A 15,477-nucleotide genomic window follows, 5' to 3' on the forward strand; every position below is an offset into this window, starting at 1 on the left:
CCAAGTCATTGTTTTGCAAGTCAAAAGTAAGTCAAGTCTTTTTATGCAAGTCCCAAGTCATGACTGACAAGTCCCAAGTCAAGTCCCGAGTCCTAAACTTTGAGTTTTGAGTCCTAAACAAGTCATAATGTGCTCTTCACTAAATGTAATACCATTTGCGTCTTCGGCTGTAATTTTTGACACGCCTGTTTTGCATATTGCAATTAGTTTTTGTTGACTATCGCATAGTTTAATAATAATATATTTAATAATTAATACTTTGGTATCACTTTTCCAACCGGTGCTCAGTAACGTAACGTTAGTTCTTCATGGTTCTCTCCTGCAACTTGATTGGATGCTGTCAGATCGGTTCAAACAAAGTGTATCTGGAGAATTAAGTATCGACTTGGTGGGAATGAATGGAGTTAACGTTTGATTCAGGAAATGAAGAGACATGAATCCTGTTCTTGTGGCAAACTTTTTAAATAACCTTCTTTTTAATCTTTGGGCTTGGGAGGAAGGTATCAAATATTTCCTGTCAAAAGGAAGTGAAGTCAAGTTCAAGTCGAGTTGCGAGTCTTATTTTGGGTTTTGTAAAGTCAAGTCTCAGGTCATCAAATTTGGATTCAAGTCTGACTCGAGTCCACACCTCTGCTATGTACACATGATCAACTGTTTGTATTTATCACCGAATGCTTTGAAGGTTGAAGGTCAATATATTAACACTGAAAATGGGGATGTTGTCTGAAAAGTTGCTGGATTTTTTTGTAAATTAAGGAGCCCAGGGGGCTCAAAACGAAACCAAATTTGGCAACAAAGTGACCTCATAGGAAACAGCATGAATTAGAACGAATGCATTTAAAAATACAAATAGAGAAAGCTCTTATTCTACATACACGCCCATTCACAGGAACTCAGCGAGAGAAATTTGATTGTTATTGATTGTGCTGCTAATGGGGGGAAGTATAACCTGTGTTAGCAGCTGTTAGCTTTACTGCAGCTACAGGGCAAGGTTAACTGCTCTACTGTAAAAACACTCACAGTCATGCTGCCTGCTACAGAGTAATTAAGAGCTGGCACACACTGTTTCTATACACACACACACACACACACAGTCTCTATGTACTGTAATTAAATGCTTGAGCTCAAAGTCAGTCTGCTCGTGGAAGAATCAGAGGCGTTGTGCGTGTGCGTTGTGCATCATTTTGGTGGTGTATCGCTCCCTATTAGACCAATTAAAACAGCATAATGACAAATCAGTTTTTAATTGCTTTAACTGCTGTTCATTCAGAGTACTAACAATTAAGCATCAGCCAGTACAAGTGGTGGTATAACTCACAACTTTGACTGAATATTCCAGACATGTAAAGTAGTTTGGGATCATTATTAATTGAAAAAAATATATAAAAAAAAAAAGCTTCAGTATTTATGTCTATGAAATGCATTTAGTATCTGCTTATGAACGACATTAAACAGTTTGTGCAATTTGTATTAAATATTGACATGTTATATTAGGTTTATCAGATAAACAAAAGGATAAATAATCTGTCAGTGCATAAAGATTTACAGCAATCTAATGAAAATCTTATTTAATGGGATGTTTGAGGGGAATTTTGAGGCTTTGAAGATTTATATATTCCCCTCTCATATGTTTGCACCTTTCCTAGATACGGCTGTAAAGTAAAATTAAAATTAATATTTGTATTAAATAAAAATGGATGAGGAAGTAACCAAACAAAAACAAAACTTCACATAGTGACTGCTAAAACAGACATAAACACATCAACACCTACAGTACAGAGCAGGTCTTACCTCTCGGGTGCTCGCCATTGTTGTCGTGGTGTTTCCTGTCGTCTTTGAGCGGCAGCTGGTGGCTCAGGGCGGAGGACAGAGCCAGCAGGCTGGCGGTACCGGCTCCGGGGGGCAGGGGGGGCTGGAGGCCCGCCGGGTGTGGCGTGAGCGGGACGGGGATGGCGTGGCCGTGGGAGAGGTGCTGAGCCTGGAGCTGCTGCTGCTGAACCGCACACAGAAATAATGATTACTATGATGTTGCAGTCTGACTTGAAGCACTTTGTACGGTTGAAGACAAAGAAGAAGACAGACGGGAAGGAGAACTGAGGGACGAAAGAAGAAACATTAGGAGCACCACATAATACCTAAAACATCTGGAGCCAGACCACGACTGGATATTAGAGGTGATATATTTTAAAGTATCCTCAATTTTTTTTTTTAAATCTCTGGACACCTGAAAATATGACAGGTGTGTCGGAGGGCAGAACAATGTGAAAAAAAAATTTAAAAACCTCTGCTTACTCTTGCTTAAAAAAAAAAATGTCGTTAATAAATAAAGATACCAGCAGTAAGCAAGACAGTGTGCAGGAGGTTTTTCTTCATTACTATTATAATAAAAAAATAAAAAAAATAAAAAAATATAGATATATATCACTCAATATACATTGTTTGTTGTTGTTGTTTTTGAAATAAAAGTAAATGTACATTTCCGAGGATCTCTTAAAGGAAAAGTGTGCAACATTTAGGGGAATCAATTGGCAGAAATGGAATATGATATTAATAAGTATATTTTATTTAGTGTATAATCACCTGAAAATAAAAATGGCTCTGAAGAGGGCCGTTCATGTTTTCACGTCGGCCAGCGTAGTTCTCCTACACACTTGGCACACGGGAGAAGTTTCAGTTGGTTGCAATCTGCAACCTCACCGCTAGATGTCGCCAAATCCTACACACTACACCTTTAAATTTAGCTAGATTTGTTCAAGGCGGGACATTTTGCAGTTGAAAAGCAAACTTGTCAGAGCTCTCTGGTGGACAAACTCATGACACTGTGTCCAAATTACCTCAAATATACAGTATGTTTGCCATTTCTGTACTGAAATTCCTTGTTACCTAACAGCCGACATATACGCTGATACTCATAATCTGTGATAGTATAAAACTGGTCGATGATGTCTGCCATGCCGATGTAAATCCACGGCTCTAAACCCTTTGCATAAATCAATCAACAGGTGCTTTTTGGAAATATTAAAAACACACTGCTGTGCTGAACAAATATTGAAAGACCTATCGTTCACATTGTAAAACTCAATAGTTAAAAGAATAAAAATGGCCAATTACTGAATTTTAGTGAATAAATAAGGTAGAAATTATTATTATTCATGTCTTTCTCTTCAAAAGGAAGCAGCTAACTGGTCCATTTAGCAGTCAGTGTTTAATTCCACTATCATCTTTAAAAATATCTTTCCCACTCTATGTAAAGCATTTATCTCTGTTAGATCTGTCTTACAGCATCTACTATTACTGTGTGTGTTTGTGTGTGTGTGTTTGTGTGTGTGTAATACACCCACTCCTATGATGGCGTTGAGTTCAGCCATGGTGACCTGCTTGGCCCGCTCCACCGCCTGCACCACCTGCTGCTGATGCTGCAGAGAGACACACAGAGAGAGAAGTGAGATATCGAAACAGCAACTGAGACGCAGAAAAGAACATCTGTTACTTTATATCCAGACATCTGGATTTTTAAAGAGGGATTATGAAGATTATGACCTCTGTGGACGAACAGAAGGAACTACAACAACGAATGTATTCCTCCTACGCAGTCCTCTCTATGGTATAAATGAAGATCGTGATTAAGAGTCTCTGCACACCTCACATCAAAGTGATGCTTGTTTTCCATCAGTCTGTTTTTTCTATCAAACCTGAATCACAGCTAAATGGCAGCTGTCAGACGTCAACATTATACAGCCTGATTTACACTTATCAATCAATACACAGCGATGCACTGATCATAAAACCTGACAAACTGTTGTACATCTCATTAAACCAGCCTTAAATGTGCAGTAACAGAACAACATAACCTCATACAACAGTTCGTACGATATCTTACAAAAAGTTATTCCTCATTTTTTGGGCGTTTTCCTACCAATGTCCAGCAATACGCGACGATTTACGCTCGTTACATGCATACAGTCTTTGCAAAATAAACTTCCGTCTTCACAGGATACAACTTGGTTAGGTTTAAGCAACAACACAAATTGCAACACTCTCGCGAGATGATCAAGGTTGGGATAGGTCATCGGGCAGCGAGTCTCGTGAGAGTTTTTTGCAAGTTTTGACGATTTAAGGGTTACCTTCTAGACACGTCCAAGATTAAGGTTTGGGTTAAAATAACTCCGGAAGTGGCGTTACTTAAGTACGGAAGTTACGTGACAAATAAATCCACGTCGACTTCTGTCACACGGGACACAAAGACTGATCTCCTGTGCGAAAGTCCTCCCTAGTTTGTGGCTCTTTGTACTTCCTGGTTCACGATTACGTGGATTACATCCAAATTGATTTTGTTGGATATATATACGAATTATGCTTAATTTATGCTTGCCGCATCCACAAGTGTCCACACTGCCAAAGTGACGTCACACCATCAGACACGGCCTTTCGCAGGGGGTTCCGTGCAGCAGGTTTTCGCCGGTCCGTGCACATCCAACATGTTCTAACTATGCGGACGCGGAAGGGCAGAGAAGATGGAGCACTTTGAGGAGCTTTGAGAATGTCACGAGGAGAAACCTGCAAGGAGTACAGAAGAGTCAAACGCCACATCAGCTCATCTCCGTGCGTCAGTCCTTGCGGAAAGTATAACCAAAGCTTTACAGTGCATTACTTTTTGTTTGGTAAAGCTACGAATAGTGTATGAGAACAGCCTGAACAAAGTGAGCTTTACAGTCTCTAACTGAACCTCGAACCAGATCCAGATTAAATGCCATCAGACAAGTACCGCGGAGTCAGACTCTGCTCTTTATTTAGAAAATAAACTCACCAGTGTGTTCATTAAAACTCACCGGGTAGAAAACATGAGCAGCTAATTGGGGTGTAGCTACTAGTTGGTCAAGTGTAACGTTCACAGGCCAGTTAATTCTGTCTTCGGGGAGCAGAATCTGAAAACCAAACAAGTGGAGAACCGAGGGGACGGTTCGAGATCCGTGTTTACTAATGTGTCCAACATAATCTGTGGTACGAGTGGTCATACTGATATAAACAACAACAATATCTTATAAAGAAGTGTATGCATATCATTATGTACGCTGCGCTGGAGATGATGTTTCACTTTAGGATAGTGAAACATTTTCAACCCTAGTGTCTCCTACAAAATGACATGTCCATACAACAAAATTTCATTCTTAATTACGTTCGGAGGGAAACGTTTGTCTTTGACGTAGGCTATCACAAATTTGTTTGTAATAGTCCGCAGAAAGCCACAGCACGTGACGTGGTACAACGTGCGACGCGCAGAGAAGGTGGCGTAGTATATTCAGCAACCGTTAATGAAAGTTACATGGAATGACAACGAGTATAACAAGCGAGAAAATGCACTACGGGTGGGCAGACTTTCCTCCAGGAGACCGCCGTTTGTGTCAGTGTGAAACTAAAAGTCAACGTTCACTTATTTTTGTTGCCTAAACCTAACAAAGTTGTTTTGTTTCAATGTCGTAGTAATTTTAAGCCAAACCATGATGTCTTTTTACTAATAGTTTTGTTGCCTAAACCAAAGTAGTTTTGTTGCATTTTTTGCTTTGTTTCAATCCACAACGTTAACCACGTGTTTAAAACTGTTTACAACTGTTACCGTAATCCAGGAGAAAATATGTTTGCCCTGTAATGTAATTAAGAATGCAGTTTAGTTGTATGGGGGATGTAATTTTGTAGGAGACAGGGTTGAACATTTTACATCCATCAGTTTTTCAACATGTTTATGGCGCAGCAGCTATAATTATAAATTCTATACAATTCTGTTTCCTGCCCACACATCTCAAAATGGTGTAGCTGAACACTTCAACACAGAGAAAACAGACGTATTTGTGGAGAGAAAGAGGCAGATAGCCAGTAAGAGAGACAGACAGCCAACAGGGCAAAGTCACCCAAAGGGTACGAAGCGAGAAAGACGGATCCAGGCGGAGAGAGAGAGAGAGAGAGAGAGAGCAGCAAAGATTCATCCAGGAGCGCAAAACATCAAAGTAGGGCAGAGAAGAAAGAGCTTATCCGGTGTGGAAATGAACCTGACCATCGAGTTCAGCTGCACCTCTGCAGACATCTAGAGTCTAACCCGCCTGGACGTGACTCACACACATGAAAAGATCCATCGGTTTGATGGATGTATCGGCAAATAGCTTCTAAACCATCATTATCAATAATTGTAATAATTACAGACACCAGATATTCAATAACCAACAATTATGTTTGACATTTCAGCCAAATCAGATGCTTTTCATTAAATCACACTGCCATTAAGAGTTTACCTGTGATACTGTAACATGATATTTGATGCAGGAACAAATGTCTAAAACACGCTTTGTTAGAAAAACGCTGTTTCAAAGTGTCTGCGATAGCTGACGGAGATGAGCACAAGTTCAACTCAAATGCAAAAAAACAGGAAAGGTAATTACTTTTGTCATAACATTGTTAAACATCTTTGTTGTTGTGTTTTTTTCTAGAGTGGGTGGATCACTGAAAGCTTCCATGTAAAGTGCTGACTGTCACACATTTACACTGTTTCAACTAGGGCTGCAACTAACGATTATTTTCACTGTTGATTAATCTGTGGATTATTTTCTTGATTAATCAATTAGTTGTTTGGTCTATAAAGTGTCAGAAATGTCAATCAGCGTTTCCCAAAGCCCAAGATGACGTCCTCAAATATCTTGTTTTGTCCACAACTCAAAGATATTCAGTTTACTGTCATAGAGGAGTAAAGAAACCAGAAAATATTCACATTTAAGAAGCTGGAATCAGAAAATGACTCAAACCGATTAATCAATTATCAAAATAGTTGGCGATTCATTTAGTTGATGACTAATCTAATAATTGTTGCAGCTCTGGTTGCAGGGGAAAACAAGCCTGTAAATATCAAAAGCTTCCTGCAATCATTACAAAAACTTTTAGAAATCCACAGAAAGAAAGAAAATTAATTTGAGCCATTCAATCAACAATTGGATAGTAATTGTAGCATTTAATCAGACAAAATGGCCAACATTATTAGATCAGTATGTATTAGTTAGTATTAACTAAAGTATGCTGGATTTGAGGCTTATAGGGGTTTGTTCTAATACCAGTGCTACCATGGTGACTGAGTTTTGGCTCCGATACCAAAACCATTACTTGCAGACTACAAACGATTGTCTACAAAACCCTTTCTCCTAAAAACAAACAAACAAACATGAGCATATAATAACTTTGCTTAAAGAACATGCAGTATACATTCAGCAAATTCATGAGGGGAGACAACCCATGCAAAAACACTGTTTTTCATGCTGGTCAGTTTTTAAGATTTTGGGCTATTTTGATAGAAAACATCCAAAATACACATTGAGGTGCTTATTTTACTACACATTGTCTATTTGCATCTGTAGATTTCTCCTAAATTCAACCAAAGTTAGCATTAGATAATGCCTCATTTGCATATTCAAATATTAACAATTCAGAAAACTTGTAATATGATTCATTTCACCTGTAGTATCTCCCCTTAAGTCAAGAAATATCTGATCAAAGATTGAGCATAACACAACTATGACCCAGGACCTCAGCGCCAGTTGTCATACAGAGTGTGAGACCCAACCCTATCTATATTCTATACATGCACAATTATAAGTATTAGGCGTAATTCTAATAACAGTCAAATGTTCCTGAGCAATTACTTCTCGATACATCATCCTGTTAGTGACAACAATGTTGCTGTCAACGAAATAACCAAACTGTAAGAAGGAACAACATCAGAAAATGACAAAACAAAAAGCTCCAACAAACACGAGCTCACACGCCGTCGATGTGATTTGCTGCACAACAACAATAATAATAATATGATTGTGTTACATTTCATATGCGCAGCCAGTAAAACGAGGCCGTGCATCAAAACAAAGCCGGTCCCTGCCTCCCCTCTCCGCGGGCCTCAGGGCTGTGTAGCAGCACCACAGTCTAATGCCATTATTCCTAATCCACCCTAAACCCTCCTAATCCATGGCTAATCTGGAGGAGAGCTTTGGAGTCCACACTCACTCCTTCCTGCTGTTCCCACCCCGCAACACACACACTTTCAACTCCTCCAGAGGAAGGATTTACCAGCTAAACACACACACCTAAAGATTCCATAATAAACATATGTATGTATGAAACACACCTCTCACACCCACTGCTGTACGTGCACACATTTACAGTGTGTTTTACGTGCATGCAGGTGGACAAACACACACACACACACATTCGCTCAGCCGCTGGCTCCTGCATATGTTAGTGGGAGACATTTAATAAGTTCAGAGCATATCTGCCTATCCCGAGCAGGGAGGATTAGCCCAGGATAATCTGTGTGTGTGTGTGTGTGTGCGTGTGTGTGTGCATATCTTGTCTGTTTTGCCTCACAATCCACCACACACTTCTCCTCCTTCTATGGCTCCTATCTGTCTCTCTCTGTCTCTCTCTCTTTCTCACCCACCTCCGTCTTAACTCGCAGCGACAGGCGGCGTTTTTCTGAGTCTTACCTCTTGAGAGAGGAAGGGGATGACTTGGGCGCAGATTGCGTTCAGCCGTTTGACGATCTCCGCCTAAAAGAAGAGAGAGAGAGGTGGGCGCAGACAACACAATCATCATCAACAGACGAGGAGGAAGCGGCGTCCTCCTCACACAACCTACAAAACGCTCACATCAAACTCGGCGTAATAATGTGTGTTAAATTAAAGTCAAAGCCCACTTTGTTCTCACATAACGGCCGGATCGTGTGAAACAATAGTAATTTGATGCATTCTCAGTCGTTGAAAGCTTTTACGTGTGTCGTTAGAAACATTGTGGCTGAGGTCGAATAGTCTTTTTTGCTCAGGAAGGTTTCTAACGGAGTGAAATGACCCGGAAGTATCTCAGAAGCAGCCATGATGAGAGCTGTTTGAATCCTCGAAATGTTAAGGAAAGAAGCTTTAATGCTTCCTTTCTTATCTCCTTATACACTGGATACACTGGACCATCCTTTACCGAAGGAAAGGAGTCATTAACATCCCACAATTCTTTGCGGCCGCAACTTTTAAAGTGACTCACCATTCGGCCATTCATGATTACCAGCGATATGCATATCTTGCATAATATTATTCACCGTTCGTCCACGTTAGGTCAGATAATCCTTTATTATATGTTGATGTAAAGTGTTACAGCACCAGAAGGACCTGCAGTATCTGAAAGAGCTATTTAATCACGTACGTTGGGAAGCAGCGTCTTTTGTAGTCCATCTTCAGAACATTGTACTTTTACCACGTCAATAACATCCTGCCGCCGTTGCATCATAATTACGGAGCTTATAAATTTAAGTGCAGTCGGATTCTCTCAACACCGCGGTTGTCTTTTCTTAAATCCTTATGAATTCTCCTTCTCATCTTTCCTTGACCTCATCACCTTTTCCATCGAGGTCAAGGAAAAGTGGTTAGGAAAAGACTTTTTTGACTTTTCAATCGCAGCCCATGTCTGGTGGGTTTTTCTTTTTGGCCCACAGGCTTTGCAAACGTTTTATGAGTAAAGAAATACACTTAACACGTTTGTTAGACCTCAAGGATACACACAAGGTGTTTTAATGAGTAACACTGATTGTAAACATAACTTTTGTTTGTTTACAAGAAAACTCCACAGGGCCCCTTTAAGTTATAAGCATTTTAATGAGAAGAAGAAAAAGAAGAAGAAGAAGAAGAAGAACTGGGAGGATAGCATGAGCAGCAATGGTCACGACAAAGAGCAAAACCACCAGAAACTTCATCTGCAGACAAATGCGAGCCATCAAAGTGCCGCCCACATTGTGTGTTTTAAAGATGATCTCTGGCGCAGGCAGCGCGGTAATGAGCGCTCACTGTAGCACCGATGTCACCAAAACAGAAAACACAAACCTGACAGAGAAAGAGCTCTCTGAAACAGATTGTCGGCAAAGAAGTCTGAATAAAGCAGAATTATTTATTCATGTCAACCGGGGAGTGAGTTAGTAACGCATTATGATCTGTATAACCTTGTCAGGTTAAAGGCACTGCTAAATGAATGATGCAATCAGTCGATGGACTGAAAATGAATCAACTATTCATTCAGCAACTATTTTGACAATCGATTAAATGTTTGAATTATTAATCAAACACAAATGCCAAACATTATCTGGCTTCTGCCTCTCAGATGGGAGGATTTGCTGACAAAATAAACTGTGATGATAATTGTGTCTGGCATTTTTCCTTAGATTTTATAAACTAAAAGATAATAAATTGTAAGAATTATCAAAAGTGAAACTAATCATTGGTTGCTGACCTGGTTGAAGATGATCTTCAATGAGATTAAGATTAAGATAGACAAACCTAATCACTCCAATCAAACGTTTTAGTTAATACACCTATAAGGCTGCACAATACATTATCTAACGTCATCAAAATGTCAACTGTGATATTGCGCTTCATTGCACTACATTTTAAAATGCTGTTTTCTACGGATGCTCTCTTTCAACTAACTCGAAAAAATCCCTATCACTTTTTTTTACTGGTGACATTTCAATTTGTTCAATAAAAGAATGATGGAGATAATTTTCCGCTGTTTCTTTTAATTAAACAAGCAATTTGTTGTATTTTAGCAGTATACTGAAAGCAGCAGAAAGGCAGAACTGAGTACACTTTAATACATTTTTATTTATTGAAAGTAATATCGTTATCAGGATATTCAACAACCTTAACGCATATCACATATTTTCCTCATATCGTGCAGCCCTAAATACACCCCACACATACACACACACAATTTACACTGACAATAATACAAAACTCATGATCATCATTCTAGATGTAGAGCGTTTCATCTTTGGCCATGAAAAAGTGCTGATGTGTTCATCTTTTCTATCGATCAATATATCTACATACACACACCGAATAGTATGAACACACAGAAGCCAAATCAATCAACTCCAGTATGAAATTCACATGTTTTTAAGAGATGTGTCAGCTGGTAGCTTTTCATCAATCTTGAGTTATTCTACATCAAATATGTGCTTCTTCAGATAATTAGTTGTTTAAAAACTGTCCCCTAACTTAACAAGCACAAGTGAGTTTATTAACTTACTAAAAATCACTGTTGCATGCTATATATATCATGTGTCATTTCTGCTGAGATGCCGTAGACTTCCTCTGGACTCTGCTGTCTAAACCAGTCAAGACTGAATAATGGAAAAGAAATAAATGTCAGTCTGTTGAGCAAAAGCCAGAAAGGGAGAACAATGGGATTGTTTGAATCACAGAGAGCGTTTTTTTTATTCCATTCATTCTTCTTCCTTGTCAAAACCTGGCACCAACATTGCACCCACGATGCAACCTGATCGCATCATAACAGCTGTGTGCTATGTAGCCTTGAGCTGCGAGCTTCAAGCAGAGATGAGGAGCGGGCTGCAGAGGTCTGGTAAAGCTCACTTATTGCTAACTCCACACCAACAGGTTACTTTCATCTTCAGTCTCTCTCAATGAACATGTCGTAGAGACGTCTGCAATCGTAGAGACGTCTGTGCAGGCCTACCTGCCCGGCCGGTCTTCCCTTGAAGGCGTCTGTGTTGAAATGAAAGTCGCAGTCGGCGCATAGTTACAAAAATTCACAGGTGCACTACCAAGCGGCGTGACAACTTGTGGAGCCTTCACGCACCACGCGAAAGCCGCGATGACGTAATTTTCTGGTGAGCGCACCTTGCGCCAGCTTCACTACGTCGACTATAAACCAGGCTTTAGTCACTCTGAAGTCATGTGAATCGTTAGTCAGTGAAGTTAACGTCAACCACGACTGTTTCCTAACCCTAACTATGTGCTTGTGTTGCCTTAACCTAACTTCCTGTGAAAACAGAAGTTTAATTTGAAAGGACACTATGCATGTGACAAGCGTATACTGACATGTCGTCCCTGACACGTCCAAAATTAATGCTAGAGGGGTGCCTAGAGCGCCATGGTTCAATGCCGAGGTGCACTAGCCAAGCGGCGGGATTTGATGAGTTGGGAGTGAGAGTGTGTTGTCCCACCATCTGATTTTTTTCAATTCAAATATCAATATCAGCCTCAAAACTCCAGTATCGGTCTCTGCTACTTATCCTCCAGTATCTCTGGAAAGTTATTCCACCGCTGCACTTTATGAACCTCAATCAGCATCAGCCTGATGGATGATTTGTGAATATAAACCCAAGACTTTGTCCTCTTGAGTATTTAGACGAGTACAGAGAGGGGAGAGCTCTCGAACAGACAGCTGAAGGAAGACAAGAGAGGTTTTTGTCGACTTAATCAGCTAAATTAAACTAAATTACAACTGAAGAAGCCATCACGGACTGAGCTAATTCCTCCAAGTCCAACACCAATGCAGAAGAAGCTCCGTGTCAAGGGCTTGTTTCATGTGTATAACCTTGACAGAGGTGAACTTTGCTCTGGTATCAGTAGTACCAGACGCCCCCGGAGGCCATGAGAGCAAACCTGCAGACACACACCGATACAAACCCATCAGACAGTCTGCACAAGCAACACTGCGGCAGGATGCTACACATAAACACACTTGCACGTACACACACCTCCACAGCCTCCTCTGTATTCATCAGATGTTTTTACTGAACCCAAGGGTTGGCTTTTAAAGATTATACAGCACTCTCTCTCTCTCTCTCTCTCCACATCAGGTAGGATTTTTTTTTCGACAGGAAATTGCCTGATCCTCTGTCCCAAAGGGAGTGCCAGTAGTGCAACTCCAATCCAAACACAAACACAGAAAAAAGACACAGACTCGCAGAAAACCACACACTAAATGGCACACGGGGATAAACATCACTTTCTTGATTTGTAAGGCTAAATACGTACAACTACATAACAGACAGTCTTTCCTCGAGAGGTCACGTGACCTGCAAGCACGATGGTCGGAGACCTCCGGGGCTCTGCTCCTTCGGTACCGGTTTTACAAATAATTTGACTTCCAAAACTTACAGCAGTATTTTCTTTGGTCATATAAACTCTACAAGATGTCAGGCAACAGGAAACGGTTTGACTTGACGATTGAAAAGCCATCAACAAAGCAAAAACAACAGGATGCAAACAGCACTGCAACTAGTGATGCTCAGAAGAAGCCATCTCCTAACAACAAGATCGCCTGGAGGCGGTTGTCACGCGATAATAATGCAGAGTGAAAAAATCAGTTTAAAAAAAACTCCAGTAAGATATTGATGAGGCTTACAGGTTGGCAACAGGATGGTAGTCCGAACAAACAAATCCGGGACAGGTGAGCAGGTCAGGAACAGATCAGGTTCAGATAGATGTGAAGCAAAGGCATAAGCATCAAGGACAATCTTACAGGGAATGAGTTGAAATGGGCCGGTTATATACTGCAGAGCTGATGAGGCAACAGGTGAGCAGGTGGGCGGTAAAGGGGTAACAACAGAGGAAGATGGGAGTGGCTAGAAGCGGGAGTCAGGTAACTGGGACAGGTGGAAAGGTCTGAGGGCATCTAGTAGACAATTGAATGGAGGCTAGGACACGGTCTTGAGCTATGGGGTATAATACAGTGTGACTAGAGCTGCGATGTTGGAGGGTTATAGCAGACGGCGCTACAATTAAAAGGGATGGTGTCCGCTTAGCGATGGTGAGCTTAGCCTGACAGAACTTTTGGATGGTGGCTGATATACAACATTTTCAAATAAAAAGCATTTGCTTATGGTCTTTTATTAAAAATCTTTCAACAGACCCTCCCTGCGGCCGCCTCAGTGAAATTAATCAATCATCATTTCTGTACTATGGACAGCGCCACATCTACACACAACAAACAGCGCTGTCCCTGGTTCTGAAACGCCATTGATAAAAAATGCACGTGACAGGTAAAAGTCAAATTGCGTAGCAGCAGTCGGTGGGAGTGGATGATGGTGACCAGTATCGTTGGACATCTACCAGACACCAGATTTCAGATAGAACATTTCAAACCTGTCTTTACACTAAATGCAAACACCAACATTATTTATGAAAAAGCACTTCCAGCTGCATTTTAAGTTCAAACAGCGCTATATAAACAAGGCAAAAGTGAGCATTTGGCTCTAAAGTAGAGCCAAAGGTTTTGCCCTTTAGGAACAAATGGAATTAGTGTATTGAACACAATGTAGCTTGTTATTAGCTCACCTTCCTCAAGTCCAGGGTGCACAACTAGACCACACTGTCAACCATCATATCAAATTTGAAGTTCCTAAGTTAAATAGTTTCCGAGTTCTGCTCCAGAAACGAAACGGACGGACGGACGGAAGGAAGGAAGGAAGGACAGAGGATGGCTATATAACCCCGACTACGTTGTCGCTGGGGTATAATAATGTTTAGTCTCACAATAATACTATACCTCGGACGTGTTCAGTGCTACAGAACAGCAGTCCAAGGCTGAAAGTTGACTCTTACATTTCTTTTTCATTTGTCTTTGTTCAGGCAAAAGATGTGCGCTCTGCCAAAGAAGCAGCAGGTGAAGGTTTCTCCAGTTGAGAGTAGATGCTGCAGAATAGAAAAAGCAGCCATGTTCTCTTCAGCCAGACAGCAGACAGACTGAACAAAAACAATCATAAGTGCAGAAGCAGAACTTCAAGCTGAGCCATATTCACTCTGCAGACATTTGCAGTCATTTATTCCCACAGATTTGAGGCGTAATGTACTGAAGAGGTTCCACTGAGTACATCGATTCATTCAATGTTCACGCTTGACGATTCACTTACTGACAACTATCTCACCATGTCAGGAAACATCTTTGACATCCAAGGGCTCTCATTCTTCCTCATGATGTGTTTTTATTACCGAGTGTTGTGCTGAGCTTTTAAGACAAGACTTCAGAGGCGATAGATGATGTTAAACATATCTCAGGATGTCGGAGCAGCTATCAGTAGAGACGTTTAGAGTCAAGCAGATGGGGAACTCTGAGGAGGGCTGCAGTTCAACTCACCTGTGATTAACACAGCGCTGCAGCCGCTCCCACACACAACCTAAAACACTGACATTTTCATTTTAGATTTAACGTTTATCCAGGGAAGACTCGCTGTGCACACATGCCCTTTTTGAGCTTGGTTCTGCTTCACATTCAGACACACCGGGGAGCTGCCCGGCACATATTAGCCTCTGGGAAACAGTTGGGCTTTAAGTGCCTTGCTCAAGGGTCCCTTAGAGCGATGTGTTGAGGGCAAAGGAGGCCGTGCTCAGTGTTTGCACCGTGAGAAGAGAATGAATAAAAGAAGTGCTTCTTCCTCTGGTCTAGCATAAGGAAATGGATGTTCAAGGACGCAGTGAATGGATGGCAGACGGCTACAGAGGTGAGGATCAGGCTGTTTGAGATGTTGCCACATCTGCTTGGACATGAGATCGCTGCTAGGCAACGCCACAATTAGAAAAACACCACCTATCAAGCTCCAAAAGTATTATTATTGATTTTTAAGTTTTAAGGGGGCATTTTATTCCTCTATTAGAGAGCTGA

At 40.9% G+C, this 15,477-nt stretch overlaps 1 protein-coding gene across 7 annotated transcripts in view; it reads right to left on the reverse strand.

The window, feature by feature from the left end:
- The window catches only part of LOC119493451 (transducin-like enhancer protein 4), a 46,705-nt gene that overhangs the window by 20,774 nt on the left and 10,454 nt on the right, over nucleotides 1-15,477 (reverse strand). For 5 of the 7 annotated variants that reach the window (XR_005207968.1, XM_037778747.1, XM_037778746.1 and 2 more), the window contains 3 exons: nucleotides 8,517-8,579; nucleotides 3,342-3,416; nucleotides 1,792-1,993 (listed from right to left, as the gene is read on the reverse strand). Coding sequence is in view for 6 of the 7 variants with exons in the window: in XM_037778747.1 (XP_037634675.1) it covers nucleotides 1,792-1,993; nucleotides 3,342-3,416; nucleotides 8,517-8,579 (340 nt within the window). In the remaining variant the exon portion in view is untranslated. The remainder of the gene's footprint in view (nucleotides 1-1,791; nucleotides 1,994-3,341; nucleotides 3,417-8,516; nucleotides 8,580-15,477) is intronic. The other 2 variants (XM_037778743.1, XM_037778745.1) reach the window with 1 other exon arrangement.

The sequence above is a fragment of the Sebastes umbrosus genome, chromosome 8 (genome assembly GCF_015220745.1).
Source record: "Sebastes umbrosus isolate fSebUmb1 chromosome 8, fSebUmb1.pri, whole genome shotgun sequence".
Lineage (NCBI taxonomy): Eukaryota > Metazoa > Chordata > Actinopteri > Perciformes > Sebastidae > Sebastes > Sebastes umbrosus.